Consider the following 15,522-nt stretch of genomic DNA (forward strand, 5'->3'; position numbering starts at 1 on the left):
TCTTTTCCACTGGTCTATGTGTCTGTTTTTGTACCAGTACCATGATGTTTTGGTTATTGTAGCCTTATAGCACAGTTTGAATTCAGATAATGTAATGGCTCTAGCTTTGTTCTTTTTTATTAAGATTGCTTTAACTATTGGAGCTTTTTCTTTCTTTTTATTTTTTTTCATTCCATATGAGTTATAGAATAGTGCTCTTTGGCCATTTTTATATGGGTTTTTTGTCTTTATTATTGAGTTGAGATATATATCTATATCTCTATCTTCTGGATGCCAATTTCTTATCAGGTGAATTTTTCCCATTTTGTGGGCTGTCTTTTCATACTTCAGATATTGCCCTTGAAAGCACAAACGTGTTTAATTTTGTTAATACTTAATTAATCTTTTTTTTTCTTTTGTTGTTCGTGATTTTCGTGTCATATCCAAGGATTCATTGCCAAATCCAAGGTCATGAAGATTTACCCCCAGGTGTTTTTTCTAAATGTTTTATAGTTTTAGCGCTTGCATTTAAGTCTTTGATTCATCTTTAGTAATTTTTTTTTTTTTGTATTAACTGTGTGTGAGGTAGGGTCCCAACTTCATTTATTTACATGTGGTACTCACAATAGGATACACCTGTAGATCAGCAAAATAGATTTCAGAGTCCAGGAGTAAACCCTGGGCTTTATGGTCAACTGATTTTTGCAAGGGTGCTACGAACATTTGATGTTGAAAAGATTATTCAGACATTTTGGTGTATGTGCTTGGCTGAGGAGTCAATGGGGTGAATAGGATTTTTGAATAGTCTTTTCAACAAGTGGTGCTGGGAGAACTAGACAGTCACATGCAAAAGAATCAAGTTGGGCCCCTACCTCTCACACAGTTAATGCAAAAAAGTTACTGAAGGTGAATGAATAACTTAAATATAAATGCTAAAACTGTAAAACTCCTAGAAAAAACCATAGGGATAAATCTTCATGACCTTGAAATTGTCAGTGGATTCTCAGATATGACACCAAAAACACAACAAACAACAAAAGACAAAAAGCAAATTAATTGCCATCAAAATAAAAAATGTTTACGCTTTAAATGACACTATCAAAAGTGTGAAAAGACAACAGAATGGGAAAAATTTACCTGATAAGAAACTGGCATCCAGAAGAGAGATGGCTGTAGATATATATCTCAACTCAATAATAAAAAGATAAGTAAACCAATATGGAATGTCCAAAGGCACTCAAATTCATAAAACAAGTACTTCTAGAACTATGAAAAGACTTAGACAGCCACATAATAATACTGGGGGACTTCAACACCCCACTGACAGCATTAGACAGATAATTGAGGCAGAAAACTAACAAAGAAATTCTAGATTTAACTTTGACACTTGACAAATTGGACCTAATAAGCATCCACAAACTACTTTACCCATCAACCACAGAATGTACATTCTTCTCATCTGCTCATGGAACATACTCTAAAATCGACCACATGCTCAGCCATAAAGCCAGTCTCAATAAGTTAAAAAAATTGAAATCTTGAACCACAGTGGAATATAAAAAATAAAAATCAGGCTGGGTGCGGTAGCTCACCCCTGTAATCCCAGCACTTTCGGAGGCCGAGGTGGGTGGATCTCTTAGGCAAGGAATTTAAGACCAGCCTGGCCAACGTGGTGAAACTCTGTCTCTACTAAAAAAACAAAACAAAACAAAACAAAAAAAAATTAGTGTGGTGGCACACACCTATAATCCCAGCTACTTGGGAGGTTGAGGCAGGAGAATCGCCTTAACCCAGGATATGGAGATTGCAGTGAGCCAAGATTGCACCGCTGCACTACAGCCTGGGTGACAGAGTGAGTGAGACACTTCTCTTTCATAGATAGATAGATAGATGACAGATAGATGTAAATAAAAGAAAAATCAATACCAAGATTTTTCAAAACCACACAATTACATGGAAATTAAACAACTTGCTCCTGAATGACTTCTGGGTAAACAAAAAAATTAATGACTTTTGAATGATAAACAAACCTTGCATTTCTAGAATAAATCTCACTTGATCATGATGTCTAATTTTTTTCAATGTTATTGGATTTAATTTTCTAGTATTGTGTTGAGGATTTTTGTGTTCATATTCTTAAGAGAGAATGGTCTGTAATGTTCCTTTCTTTTGAGATTGTGTGTGTGTGGTGTCTTTGGTTTTGGTATTATGGTAATACTAGCCCCAAAGAATGAGGTGGAAAGTGTTCCTCCACTTCCATTTTTTAAACACGTTTGTGAAAAATTTGGTATTATTTCTTAAAACATTTGGTTTACCAGTGAAACCATCAAGGATGGCTTGTTTTTGTAAGGTCAGCAATAATGCTTTCTCTTTCATTTCGGATACTAGTAATTTGAATCATCTCTCTTTTTAAGAAAAAAAAGAGACCGAGAAAGGTCAATTATGCTAAATATTTGTTAAATTTGTTGATTTTTTCATAGTCATATTCCATATGGCATTCCAAACTTCCACAGTCAACTTTAGTTTCATTTTTCTCTATTGTTTTTATATTCTTGATTTTATCAATATCCACTCTAACTTTATTATTTACTGTCTTCTTGCTTTAGGTTTAGTTTGCTTTTCTTTTTCCAGTCTCCTAAGATATACAGTTGAGTGTTATTTTGTAATTTTTCTTACATTTTAATGTAAGTATTATTACTATAAATGTTTCTCCAAGCACTGCTTTAGCTACATCTCGTGAGTGTTGGAATGTTGTCCCTTCATTTCCATTCATCTCAAAGTATTTTATAAAGTAACTTGGGATTGCTTCTGCCTGGTTGTTTTATGCACATGCAGCTGGTAAGATTCACTGATTGCTGTATTGTTTTCGACAATATCATGGGCATAAATTGTTCTACATATAAATCTCATCAAATTTAGGCTCTGTTAAAGGGCTCCTTCCTGAGACCAGTCTTTGAGGTTTGTTTTAATCACAAATATGCCACTGGGAGGGCTCCTTCCGGTGGTCTCCCTTGTTCTCTCTGGTAAATTAGACAGCCTATAGTTTAGCCTGTATCTCCAATGAATCGATCAATCTCCCAATTGCCTTTAACCACAGCTTCCAGTTATTAAGAACACCCTTATGGTTGAACTTCTCCACATTCTGTTGCAAAAAAAAAAAGAAACCCACCAAAAAAACCTAAACAACAACAAAACAGTTCCTGTGGGGATAGATTAGCAGTTATCTGTTTATGGCTTGCTTCTTTAGAGGCAAGGAAACATACATGCGCCACATCTCTGGAGCTAGAAATGGGAGCAATGTCATGTTTCTTTCTGAATGACGCTTCCGCTTTAGGAGCTGACCACTCATTGGAGAGGGAGAACAGTGACCTCAGATTCTCTCAGCTTACTTCTCCCATTGTGGAAACCTCACATCATGATATGAGGCAAGAACAAGGGGGACCCCAATATTCTCAGCAATGCTGTTCTTAAAGCCTCTGTCTAATGAGCCTCTGTCTAATGAGGTAGAGCTGGGTAAAGGAAGAGCACCATCACCTCATCTGTACTCACTGGCAGCTTAACCTCATGAACATGTAGCTGGGGCCAGGATGAGAGGGGGAGACAGCTCACTCATGGAGAGCTAAGGCGGGAGGGAGCCCTGTGTTCTTGGGTGCAGCAACCTGGAGTGAAGTTTTCATTTCCCTGAGCTGGGAGATAGGAGAAGAGTAGATTTTGTTTTAAATGCCACAGACTATTACTGTTCTTACTCAGTTTTAGTAGACTTTCTTGAATAACTGTATTTTTTATCTTGCTGTATACAGAAAAATACCATTTTGGAGACTTTATTGCTTTATAAAAAATAATTTTCAGCAGTCTTACTGGGAAATGAGTCTGCAGAACTCCTCATACTGTCCTGATGGAAGTCTTGGCTAAATTCTTTCAAAGACATCTATTTATGTCTGCTTCATGCCAGTACTGTACCTACACCTGAAGTGGCTGTGCCCGTAAAATACGGAGTCTAGGTCTATTGTTCTTGAGTTCAATTTTAACATCTATATTGACTTTTTATGACCCCTGCTTTGTTCTCATTATTGTAAACATTTATAGTATTAATTTTGTTGTGTACAGAGGCATATTTGAATAATTAAAAGGCAAGCACCAGCCTTTTGAGAAGACTTTATCAATCACTCCAGCAGAATTGTTCACAAAGCAAGGAATCAACTGCCTCCCATATAGGCACCCCCCAACCATAACGTGGAGAAGCTCATCCCAGTTAGTACTTTCTTTGTTATAGCTCCTCTAGTTTGTACTTAGTGTTTGAAAGGATCCAGAGTAACACGGAAAAGATTCACTGTCTTCATTAACTTTCATAACTCAGCTGTCACTTGGGTCTTTCCTGCCCATGGGAGATTTAGGAAAATGTGCCTGATTTCATGCCGGGGGGTCCAGGACCCTTGTCTCAAGGGTTCTATGAACTCCTGGTGAGTCAGAGGCCTGTGTGCCATGCCCTGTCTTTGAACCTGTGCAGTCCTGCCTGGGCATGTGCTCCAGTGCCTGGGGAGCCAGCCACATATCACCGCCCCTCCAACCATACACCCAAATGTATCAATAATTCCATGAATTTAGTAATTTTCCAACATTTTTGAATGGTGGGCCTGAAGAGAGAAGTAATTGGGGATCCTTGGGCTGTCCATCCACCTGGCCCCTCCCTGCATCCTCAGCTGTTTCCCCTCTTGTGCCCCTGGCTGCCAGGGTGCTGTCCTTACCCGGGCATCCAGTTGGAAAGTTCCAGGCACATTTTGGCCCAGAGTATCTCACCCAGCACATGGCTTATCAAAGCCTTTTCTTAACAATGGGAGAGAGGTTGCACCCTAAAGCAGTTCTTCTCTGTTAAGGCAATTATGCATTTTTTTCTTATTATTACATTATTTATTTAAGAGCCATATTACGTGAGATCTGACGGGAGACCGTACAGGTTATTTGCAAAGCCTTTGAAAATGAACTCAGAAGAAATTTAATCCACTCTCCCAAGGGAACCATGTCCCCACAAAAACTTAAAACAGCAGCAAAACAGAATAGAGAGGGTTTGCTTGTGTGCCTGCTGCAGAGCACCCCCTCCCTTATGGAAACACTTACAAAGCTGCCATCTTTGCACAGATGGTGGCTGAGTGGGGTGTTGGCTTTGAAGGCTCCCTGTTTAAATACTGGTGTTTTCCTCCTCAGGTCTCACCCATGAAGTACTGCAGGCTTCTCTATGGGCAGCACTCATCAAGCCAGAAAGTGGCATGGCTTCTTCTATGGGGTGTTTTCTTTATTATGTTCATAAAGCAATAAACAAAAACAGAAAAACAAACAACAAACTCAAACAAACAACAACAACAACAACAAAAAACAAAAACAGAGAGAAAGAAAAAAAAATCAGGAAGAAAATGACTACTTTAGCTCTCTTGGCCTCTCAAGGTGACTGGTGTGAGAACAGCTTGGTAGCTGAGGACAGAAAATCACATATATGATTTATTTCAACAATAACAGAATTTTAGGCACTCCTTTACGCTCTAAGCAAAACTCGTCTGCTGCTACTTATAGTGGAAATCGTGTAAGAATTTCAACTTCATGGATGATAATTTATTTCCCAACATTTTCTTTAAAAGTGTGGGGGAAAGAAATGCTTCCTTGTCAAGTTTGAGGAATAGAGCAAACCACTCTTGCAATATTGTCAGCTGTAAATGGCATCTTTTGTTTATCTAGACTCTAGGGTATTTCTGAAATGAAGGGAAATGTTCAGAGATCATTAAAAATGCAAGAGGCCACATAAGGGACTGAGTCATATAGCTGTCACCTCACCACCTTGGAAACAAAATGCTCTATCATGTTTGTTTAGCTCGTGACAATGATATAATGCTGGAGATGAGGCTATGTAATTTTTTTGTTCTGCTGACTTGGCTATTGTTCCTTACTTTAAAATGATCCCTTTTGATTACTCTAAAGAAGAAAGGAAAAAAAAATATATATCCATTTTACTGTTCAGTTAAGGAAGAAATATTGTTTTCATTACACCAAAGCCTAACAAGGAATTTAATTCACTCATTACTCCATTAAATATGAACTGGGCATCTGTAGGGGTGTTAGAGTCAGTAGCAGAAGGGTTTATGGGTCCTGTGTTCTTGGAGCTCTACTGTAACAACTGATGGCATTGAATGTACCATACACCTGCATGTACGCGGGAAGGGCTTTCACAGCCAGAATAGGACCTTGCACAAGTGAGTGCTGAATTAGTACTGAATGGATGGAGGAAGGGAGATCTGGTTGTGGGTAGCATGAAGGACGCTCTTAGATGCAAAGTCAGAGAGGAAGGCATTAGTTACATCATGGAGAGCCTCGTGGACAAGCTGAAGAATTTGATATTGAGTCATTGGCTTTCAGACATGAAGTTAACATGGCCTCCAGAGTTCTGAAACAGTTCTGTTGGCCTTTCCTAGAGGTGACATTGACCCAACCACTTTAATCTGGATCTATGACTGGTGGAGTCATTTAAGAAAGCAACACGTCCAGCCACAGAGAGCAATGTTTATGGAGTGATGCATATTAGCATGAATCAAGCTTCTTTTTTTATTGTGAAGCTGTGTCATCTCCCTATATTGTCTTTAAACTCAGAAGCATATTGAAGCTCTTTTCAAAGAGGGTTTCTTCTCCAAGAGGAATGTGGTTGCCAGCTGCCAAACACTGTTTTGTTGTTGTTGTTATTTGTCAAGGGCTCTCTTTATGTTAATACCTTGGGTCTATAATCCTCACAGCCATTCTGATTTGCATATGCAATGATTGAAAAATGATCCAAATCAAACTTAACTGAAGTTGAAATAATAAAGGTGCTTGCAATGAAGGGACATGGTTGTGAAGTAAGCCCCATGGTCTCAGCTCTGCCAGTTAATAAGCTGAGTGACAAAGAAAAAATCCCCTGATCTCTTTGGGTCTCAAATTTTTGCATTTTATAGAGAGGAACTGGCATCTGTTCCAGTCCATGTACAGGTGTGATAAGAGTAAAATGAAATTATTGATGTGAAAGTATTAATATAAAGGATGTAAGAGCATTAACGATTAAATGAGATCCTGTTTCAGGCTGGAGTTTTGAGGTTAAGTGCTCAGCATTGGAACTGTAACTCCCTCCATTCCCTTGGAGTTGCGTGACCAGAATAAGTCTGTAGCTTCTCTGAGATCCACCTCACTTCTGTAAATCAGAGGCAGAGATAGCAACATCAGTATTTTGTGGGGATTAATTGGGATAATGTGTTTGGTGCCTCGCTCACAGAGGATGCAGGACAGAGCACATGTCCTCAGTCTTCTCTCTTGGTTTCCTTTTCTTTCCAGTGGGTAATCATGAGGACTGAGATTACGATGAGGAAGTTTCTATTAATAATACAGAGATGCCAGCTACACATCAAGTGCTCACATAAATGTTTGCATCCTGCTGTTTGCTCAGCCATTCTTCCTCAGTGCCACCCTCTCCTTTCCTCATCCAAAGGCAACCTATTACAATTCAGTAGCTGAGGACAGATCACTGGAATTTGGTACTTTGTTGAGGCACCAACCCACGAGGAGTGGGGTGTGGTGTGGTGAGGCAGGAAGATGAGAATTAGGGACCAATGTAGTCTGAGGCAGCGGGGGCCCATATTCCACAGTCAGTGCTGTAACACTTGTGCTGAATGAGAGTTTACCGTGAGACCACAGGAGTCCTGGTCCCCCTCTGCTCTCTGCTCTCGCCCTGTGGTGGATTAGGGAGAAGTCGTCTTTAAAGGTATTTCTACTCAGATATGTGTAGGGAAGGGCACATGTATGGGGTTGTGGATGTGAGTGTGAATAGACTCCTCATGGGGCAGATGATGGAAATCAGTGGGCATATATCTATAAACACATAATACAAATATTACATATTTCACGAATCCTGTTATTTTCTAAAGTCTAAGATTAGCTTCTATACCAAAAAGAATTTTATGTATTGAATTTTTAGAGGCAATGTGACAAAAAGTTCCTAAATAAATGATTTTTAAAATCAGAAACTGAAATACAGTTGTAGAATATGAGACATTAGAATGTTCCTTTAATTCTCTTAGAAGCCATGTATATTTTTTCTTTCTAATGATAAAGTTATATGTGCTCATTATTTTAGAATTCAGAATAGTATAAGGAAAAAAAACCTAACAGTCATACGATTGTTTCTTGTCCAGATAACATTCCCGAATTTATTTCAGTCTGACTGTAAATATATGCAAACATATTTACATCATTAATGTAACACTGAGTCTATGATTTTCTATTTTTCACTTAATGTTATATAATAGCTATTATATAATCTTCATTAAGTATTATTTGTAGAGATTTTTAATAGATGAGGCTGAAATCAATGTATTTGTTATATATCATGACTTTTAATTTGGGGGAAGGAGGTTTATAAGAGGAGCCTTAAGCCCAGGAATGCAAAGCTTCATAGGCACTTGGTACAACTTGACAAGTGATTTTTCAGAAATGTCTCTGCAGGTGCATTGCCACCTCTTTTGTTCTGCTCTTGAAGTGTCTGACTTTCAAAATATATGTGTGTATGTTTTTTCTTCCACTCATGTATTACTCCTGCTTCTGTTTTAGCATTAATTAATACATTACATTTAATGTCTATGGTTCCAAAATGTTGTACCTCAAAAAATTGTGGAATATTTCTTATAAGCATCTTTACCTACAGATAATCCTATTTATTTATCTCTGTTTAATCACCAATTATGCAAATAATGTGGACATAATGTATTATCTAGAAATGTTAGATCAATGAGTGAACATAGAAATAAATGACTCCTTGGCTATTTTGCAACCTTTCATTCTGTGGAAGTATGTAAATCAAATAAATCCTTCAGGGAATTTCGATTATTGACATAACTGTGTATGTTATAGACAGAAATGAAAAAGTCCAGCTAATATTAATTAGGTATTTACATCATAATGAATTTAATAATCTTCAAAGAGTGTCTAAGTTGTTGAAGGTGCCATGCTTTTATATTTTTATGTTTAGAAGTCTTTTTAACTGTTAACTGTTTTAGAGAGATCCTGAGTAACCTATTTCAAACTATTTCCTATCTATTTCGGGCATATTTTCTCTAGAGTGTTTCTAGTTTGGAAGAATGGTATCATTTACTTTTTGTTTAATTTTTGCGTAATTTTTCTTTTTGTGTAATTCATATTCTTCCCAGTAAAGTTGGAATTCTTTTAGTTCAAATGAAACTTTAATTTGAAAGAATTTTAATTATTAATATGCATATGTGCTTATAGAGAATTTATTAGATAATTATTGGAAATTAGCATGAAATTTTCAAAATTCATTAACAAAATACACCCATAGGGCTGCAATTTCTACTAATGGTGAAAATGAATCCTAATATGCATGAGAACATACAGCCGTCTCTCTGCCACTGTCTCCTCATACCAATTGTATTTTTATTTAGTGCTTCCTATTCATGTTTGAATTGTTTTATCTGCTTTTATCTAAGTTCTCCCTAAATAGTAGGCTTCTTCACTCCAAGACGAACATTCTTCTGTTCTGGTCATATTCTGAATAGATCCTAAATTTCACTGCTTATTTATCTACTTATTTACACAGTGCCAGACATTGTTGCAAGTAATTTGCAAGAATTAATTCAGTCAGTCCTCTCACAACCTTATTAGGCAGATACTATAATTAATCTATTTGCTAGGTGAGGCAACTGAGGTTAGAAAATTTACCAGACTTTCCAGGGTCACGCAACTAGTATGTGGAGGAGCTGGACTCAACCTCAGTAGTGCAAACACTACATTTTGTCATGCCATCAGAATCATTAATAAACATGAGACCAGGAACACATCTCCATGCAACGCATCCCCTCTGCCCTGGAACACAACATTACGCCCACACAGCGCTGAGAGCTCTCCCAGGAGCATTTACAAAGCTACAGTGACATGGTGCTTCACCTTGGGAAGCCCCTTCAACCACCTGGGCCTCAATCCCTTCTTTTCATGAAACGCTGACAAATACACCCACTTTGGGGGATTTGGTGAAGACACAGTGGGTTGATTGTGTTATTCAGCAGCACAGCTTGTAACATACTGCTGAGAAGAGGGATGACCATAGAATATATTCCTCTTGTACCAACCCAATGTGTTGGCCTTTAACAATTCTGAGAGATAGCCAAATAGAAATGTTAGAGAGGTGCTTGTCTGTATGCTTTTATGTATATCTTATCAGTGTCCTCACCAACCTCTCAGCCATGTGAAGATTAGAAACCATCAACTGGAATGATGGGAGGCTACTGTGGCCATGCCCAGACCTCATGGGGAAGTGACATCTGACAGCCTGAAATTAAAGCAGGAGGACAGGAAAACAGAACCCCAGGGCAAAGAGCTCCATCGGTGCTCACAAGGGTGATCTATGTCACTGGCACAAGGTCACATTGTCTTGGGTCCCCTGTCTTAAACAGATAGACTTGAAAAATAATTTGACCATAAATCTATTAGGGATCAGCCTCATTTAGGGAAAATTTACTGAAGTGTAACACGTTTTTCCCCAGCAATGCTTTGTAAATGAGATGACTACGATTACTAAGACTGGGCATGCCATTTGTTCATTCTTCACTCATTAAACTAATATTTACCAGTGCTAGGTACTACGTACTCATACTGTGCTTGGTACTTAGAAAAGATGCTTCAGTGAACAAAATGGACAGAGATTTTAGTCATCAGAGTATATTCATGTATTTGTCTTTTATTGAACAGATTTTTATTGGGATGCTATGACGTGCCCAACACCACATGAGATAAGGGAGTAGAATAATTCATATAGTTTTTGGAGAACTCCTACATTACTGGAGATTGCTATTTGAGGTTACCTTAGGGTGTGAGTATGAGCTCATGTCTTGTTGATGGGACACCAGTGGAACTACTGTCTATACCTCTACAGTGTGAGGAACAGAGCCCCTTAGGCAGGAGACTTCCTTTGCAGTCATAGGGCCTGTCCACCTAGGCTGAGTTGAAGTATAATTGTGGTAACTTTTTTATGTAACAAACAAACAAGTGCCTGGTAATTACATATGCAATCCCTTTCATCTATTCCCTGCCAAATTTTAATCAGTACAGACCTTGAAGCAATAAGGCCAACAATCATGCTTCCCAGGGCCAGTTTCCAGCCCAGCTTCCCACTTCCACTAACACAGGTCTTTGCTTTCACCGTTTGCGTTTTCACCTTCCCTCTTTTATTGACTGGGTGTTGATTCTGGGACTTGCTGATAATTTTTTTAAGATAAATCAGTATCTGTCAATATAAATGAAAAACAATTAACTGTGTAATTGACTTAACTATTAATTTCTGTGTCTTATATTGAGAATCCAAACTCTCAACAATTTGGAGTAGTTACTTCCTTTTTCTGCCTCTGTGTGAAAATAGACTTAGAATTTACTCGTCTTAGGTCAATATGATAATAATCTTGTTTTTATTTTATTTAACTCTCAGGTTTGGTGATGGTTATACAGTCAAAGTTTGGCTCTGTAAGGAAGCAAATCAACATTGCACTGTTTCTGATCACTTGAAGCTTTATTTTCCAGGAATTCAGTTCAAGGTAGTGCTAATATCCTGTATTATTTCTTTGTTTTCAGCTAAAAAAGCTAATAAACATACCTGTCTTTTCCTGTTTTTATTCTATGCTGTTATAAGATACTACTTGTTACCTTAGTCACATTGCAAAGTATAGACCCTCCCTCCCTACCAAAAATAGCATGGATAGCTGATATTGCTTGACCACTCTGAAGAGTGGCAAGCCTGCTTAATTGCTTGCTGGATTGGCCAGAGCAGCCTGTGATTACATATCACGCCTCTTATCTGTGGGCCTAAGTCCACTGCATAGCTCATCTTCTTCAGCATAGAAGATTGCAAAAGCTAATCTCTTCCATATATTTGCTGTAGGGTTTATAGGCTTGATGGTTTCCGCATTGCTTCACAGAAAGAGCCCTGTGCTTGAGATCACAATCCTCTACGAACTTGCTATCATCAAGTATGGTCACTGAACCAGCAGCATCTTCATTACCTGGGACCTCTTAGACGTGCAGAATCACAGGCCCCAACCTGTTGAATGGGAATCTGCATTTTAACAAGGTGACCCGGCGATTCCTATGAACACTAAAGTTTGAGAAGCACTGTCTAAAAATCTCTTGGATAACTGCCGGATGCTGGTTTATTATAACTTCTAGCAGGTTGTAGTCCATAAAGTAGTTATGTTCTATTTATTTCAACAACTGTCATTTAGTGAAATCCTACTATGGCAGAAGCATGCTGTGTGAGACTGACATTCATGCTCAATTATGACTCTGAGCTACTCTATAAAACAGATATAATTATCTCCATTGGCATACATGAAGACAAAGATCAGAGGTTTAAATGTCTTCCCAAGAGTTACTCAGCTAATGATGAGAACAGTGAGAGACTAGCCCAAGTCCCAGCGTAAAACTCAGGGCTCCTCCATCCATCTCTCTTAGGCCATGTTAAATCACTACATTTCAAATATCTTTGGGCATCTTATGATTCCTTAAACAGGGCTTCCCCATGCTATTGCAAGGTTGGGGCATATCAGGGGGCAGAACAGCAATGCCACTCAGTTGAATGTCATTTGTCAAATATAGCCTATGAAAAATTGTCATCAATAGGCATCCATTGGAGACTCACAAAATTATTTGTGTAGGTTGAGAAAACATAACTGAATTTATTTGCCAATTAAATGTAGTATGATCAATTTTGTTTAATAATGCTAATTATATGATACAATTTTTTTTTTTTTTTTTTTTTTTTTTTTTTTTTTTTTTTTGCTTTTAGGGACAGCACCTGAATTTGTTAGAATATCATGTGCCAAAAAGATGGGGATGCCTAGCTGACTTGTTCAAAGTTATAGAGAACAATAAAACCTTCTTGAATATTAAGCATTATACCATTAACCAAACCACTTTGGAGCAGGTATAGTATCTTGAATGATTCAGGAGGTTGCATTTTGCTCTGTTCATCAGACCTAATCTAGCCAATTTTAAAATTAATCAAATTGCTTCAATTTATCACTTTATTCATTTCATCTTTTTAAATTTTATAAAATTAGGATAAGGATGGTGTCAGAAAATTTGTTTATTGTATACCTTTCTACTTAAGATAGATATTCAGTAGAGTTTCAGTTTGTTCATGATTATGTTGGGCATTCAACTAATTAAATCATGTCACGTTAACCTTCCTTTCTCCATCTTACTCACCCCCACAAGACTTGTTGGGGCAGCTCCACTGTAATCAAATGATACCTAACTTCTGGGGAAGCAAAAAGCATTTCATTTACCAAGAGTACCAGAAATATAAAAATATATCACAACATCTTTCTAAAACCAGGCTTACAGTATTGAGAACTTCTAGGTGATTTATTATTATAATTATCTAGAAATATGAACGTTCTTAGAGTTGTGTCCTCAATGGATTTATATATTTATGTGATTTGGGAGGGAGTGGTGTGAATTAATGATCTGTGGGTTTTAGGACAAGTTGGCCAGTGTTCTGAGACAATGTCTCCTTTCTAGTAAGTGAGACCAAAAGTTTGTATTATAAGTAAAAACCATTTTTATGGTTTTTTTCAGGTATTTATTAATTTTGCTTCTGAGCAGCAGCAAACTCTGCAGTCTACTCTTGATCCATCCACTGACAGTCACCACACACATCACTTGCCTGTCTGATCACTAAAGGAGTTTCCGTAAGGAATAAAGCCTTGTCTTTCATTACAATTAACAGTCAAGGATAAAACAAGCACGCGCACAACCAAGGAGCTGGGGCACACTCTCCAGGCAGTCAGATTACATTCTCTTGTTCATTTTCTATTTTGAATCTCCTTGTTAGCTAATAACCACCAAATGGAAAGGTTGTTCTTTCTGCAGACTTTTGGGGCGCTCCTCCAAGACATTTGTTCTTTTTACCATGCCAGATAGACACCAGCTTCTTTGTGACAAAGGCATGAATGATTTGACAGTGTCCAAACTGAGACATTCTGGAGCTGGAAAGGCTGTCACAGATTGTCCACTCTAAACATGTCACTTTTCTGTTAAGAAAATTGAGCCCCCCTACATGTTTTTAATGATTTTAACGTACGCTTTCACTAATACTGATGACATTATATGGTATGACATGAAAGAATCACCAATTTTTTACATATAAAATATGTCTTTTTTAAAAAATAGGATTTAAAAAGCTCTTTTAGTATACACTTTAGCAAAATTAATTAAATTGAACTAGTTACTCTGTATCAATTACAGCAGTTCTACCAGAATCTCCCAGGTTATAATTTATGAGGGTAGATAAACAAAATGTAGATGCATTTTCTTTTTCTTAATTTGGATGAATAATTACTGGTTTTTGTTACTCTAAGTCAGTGTTTTTCAAAGCGTAGTGGTCCCCATATTAGCTGCATTGCCATCTTCTGGGAGCTTGCAAGAAATGTACATTATCAGGATCCACTCCAGACTTGGTGAATCTCAAATTCTGGGACTTAAACAAGCAGATTCCAGTTTAAGAACCAATGATTTAAGGGAATATCTCGTTACCTCCTAGTTATACAAGCAAAATCAACATAGTATGTAGTCTTTTTCTTTTCTTTTTTTTTTTTTTTTTGAGATGGAGTCTTGCTGTCTCTCCCAGGCTGGAGTGCAGTGGCGCGATCTCAGCTCACCATTCTCCTGCCTCAGCCTCCCCAGCAGCTGGGACTACAGGCGCACATCGCCATGCCCGGCTAATTTTTTGTATTTTTGGTAGAGACGGGGTTTCACCATGTTAGCCAGGATGGTCTCCATCTCCTGACCTTGTGATCCACCCGCCTCCGCCTCCCAAAGTGTTGGGATTACAGGCGTGAGCCAACGTGCCTGGCCATAGTTTATTTTAAAATATATTTTTAAAAGTTTTGTAAAAATTATGTCATTCTCAGAATTGTTGTCTTCAAAGCATTGTCAGATAGAGAGTGCTCAGATATGGCTCTTAAAGGCTATATACGTCTGATATTTTTCATCCTATAGTTAGTAAAATGCATAAATTCAATCCACTACTGAAATAGTTTCCAGTCAGACATTTCTGAGTTCAGACATTTCTCAACAATCTTTTAACAACATTTTTCTGAATCCTCAATAGAAAATCATATTAACCTTATTTTAAAATTTGGCCTTTTTCAACACTAACATTGAGTACCAGCAGCTTGTGATCAAAGGCATATACTTCTTTATGAGATTTCGTTACTAAAGCAAGATTTCATTAAATCTCTATTTCCTAAATATCATTCTATATAAGAGATATTTTTTAAATGGTAAGGATTAAGACAATCACAGATAGCTTTGTTGTGAGCAATTTTGATTCTCCTGTATCACATGAATTACATTTCCTTAAATAAATTACAGTTTATGGCCGTATGATTTATTCTCTAATTCTAACATAGTCTAGTTGTCAAAAGGAAATATGTAATCTTTTTATGACTGTTGAATCAATAAATACCAATT

At 37.5% G+C, this 15,522-nt stretch overlaps 1 protein-coding gene across 2 annotated transcripts in view; it reads left to right on the forward strand.

The window, feature by feature from the left end:
- The window catches only part of ABCA13 (ATP binding cassette subfamily A member 13), a 492,370-nt gene extending 477,719 nt beyond the window's left edge, over window positions 1-14,651 (forward strand). For both annotated transcript variants that reach the window (XM_017956721.3, XM_031665413.1), the window contains 3 exons: window positions 11,480-11,585; window positions 12,833-12,970; window positions 13,627-14,651. In XM_017956721.3, the coding sequence (XP_017812210.3) occupies window positions 11,480-11,585; window positions 12,833-12,970; window positions 13,627-13,722 (340 nt within the window). In that variant the 3' untranslated portion in view covers window positions 13,723-14,651. The remainder of the gene's footprint in view (window positions 1-11,479; window positions 11,586-12,832; window positions 12,971-13,626) is intronic.
- The last annotated feature ends 871 nt before the right edge of the window (window positions 14,652-15,522 follow it).

The sequence above is a fragment of the Papio anubis genome, chromosome 4 (genome assembly GCF_008728515.1).
Source record: "Papio anubis isolate 15944 chromosome 4, Panubis1.0, whole genome shotgun sequence".
NCBI lineage: Eukaryota > Metazoa > Chordata > Mammalia > Primates > Cercopithecidae > Papio > Papio anubis.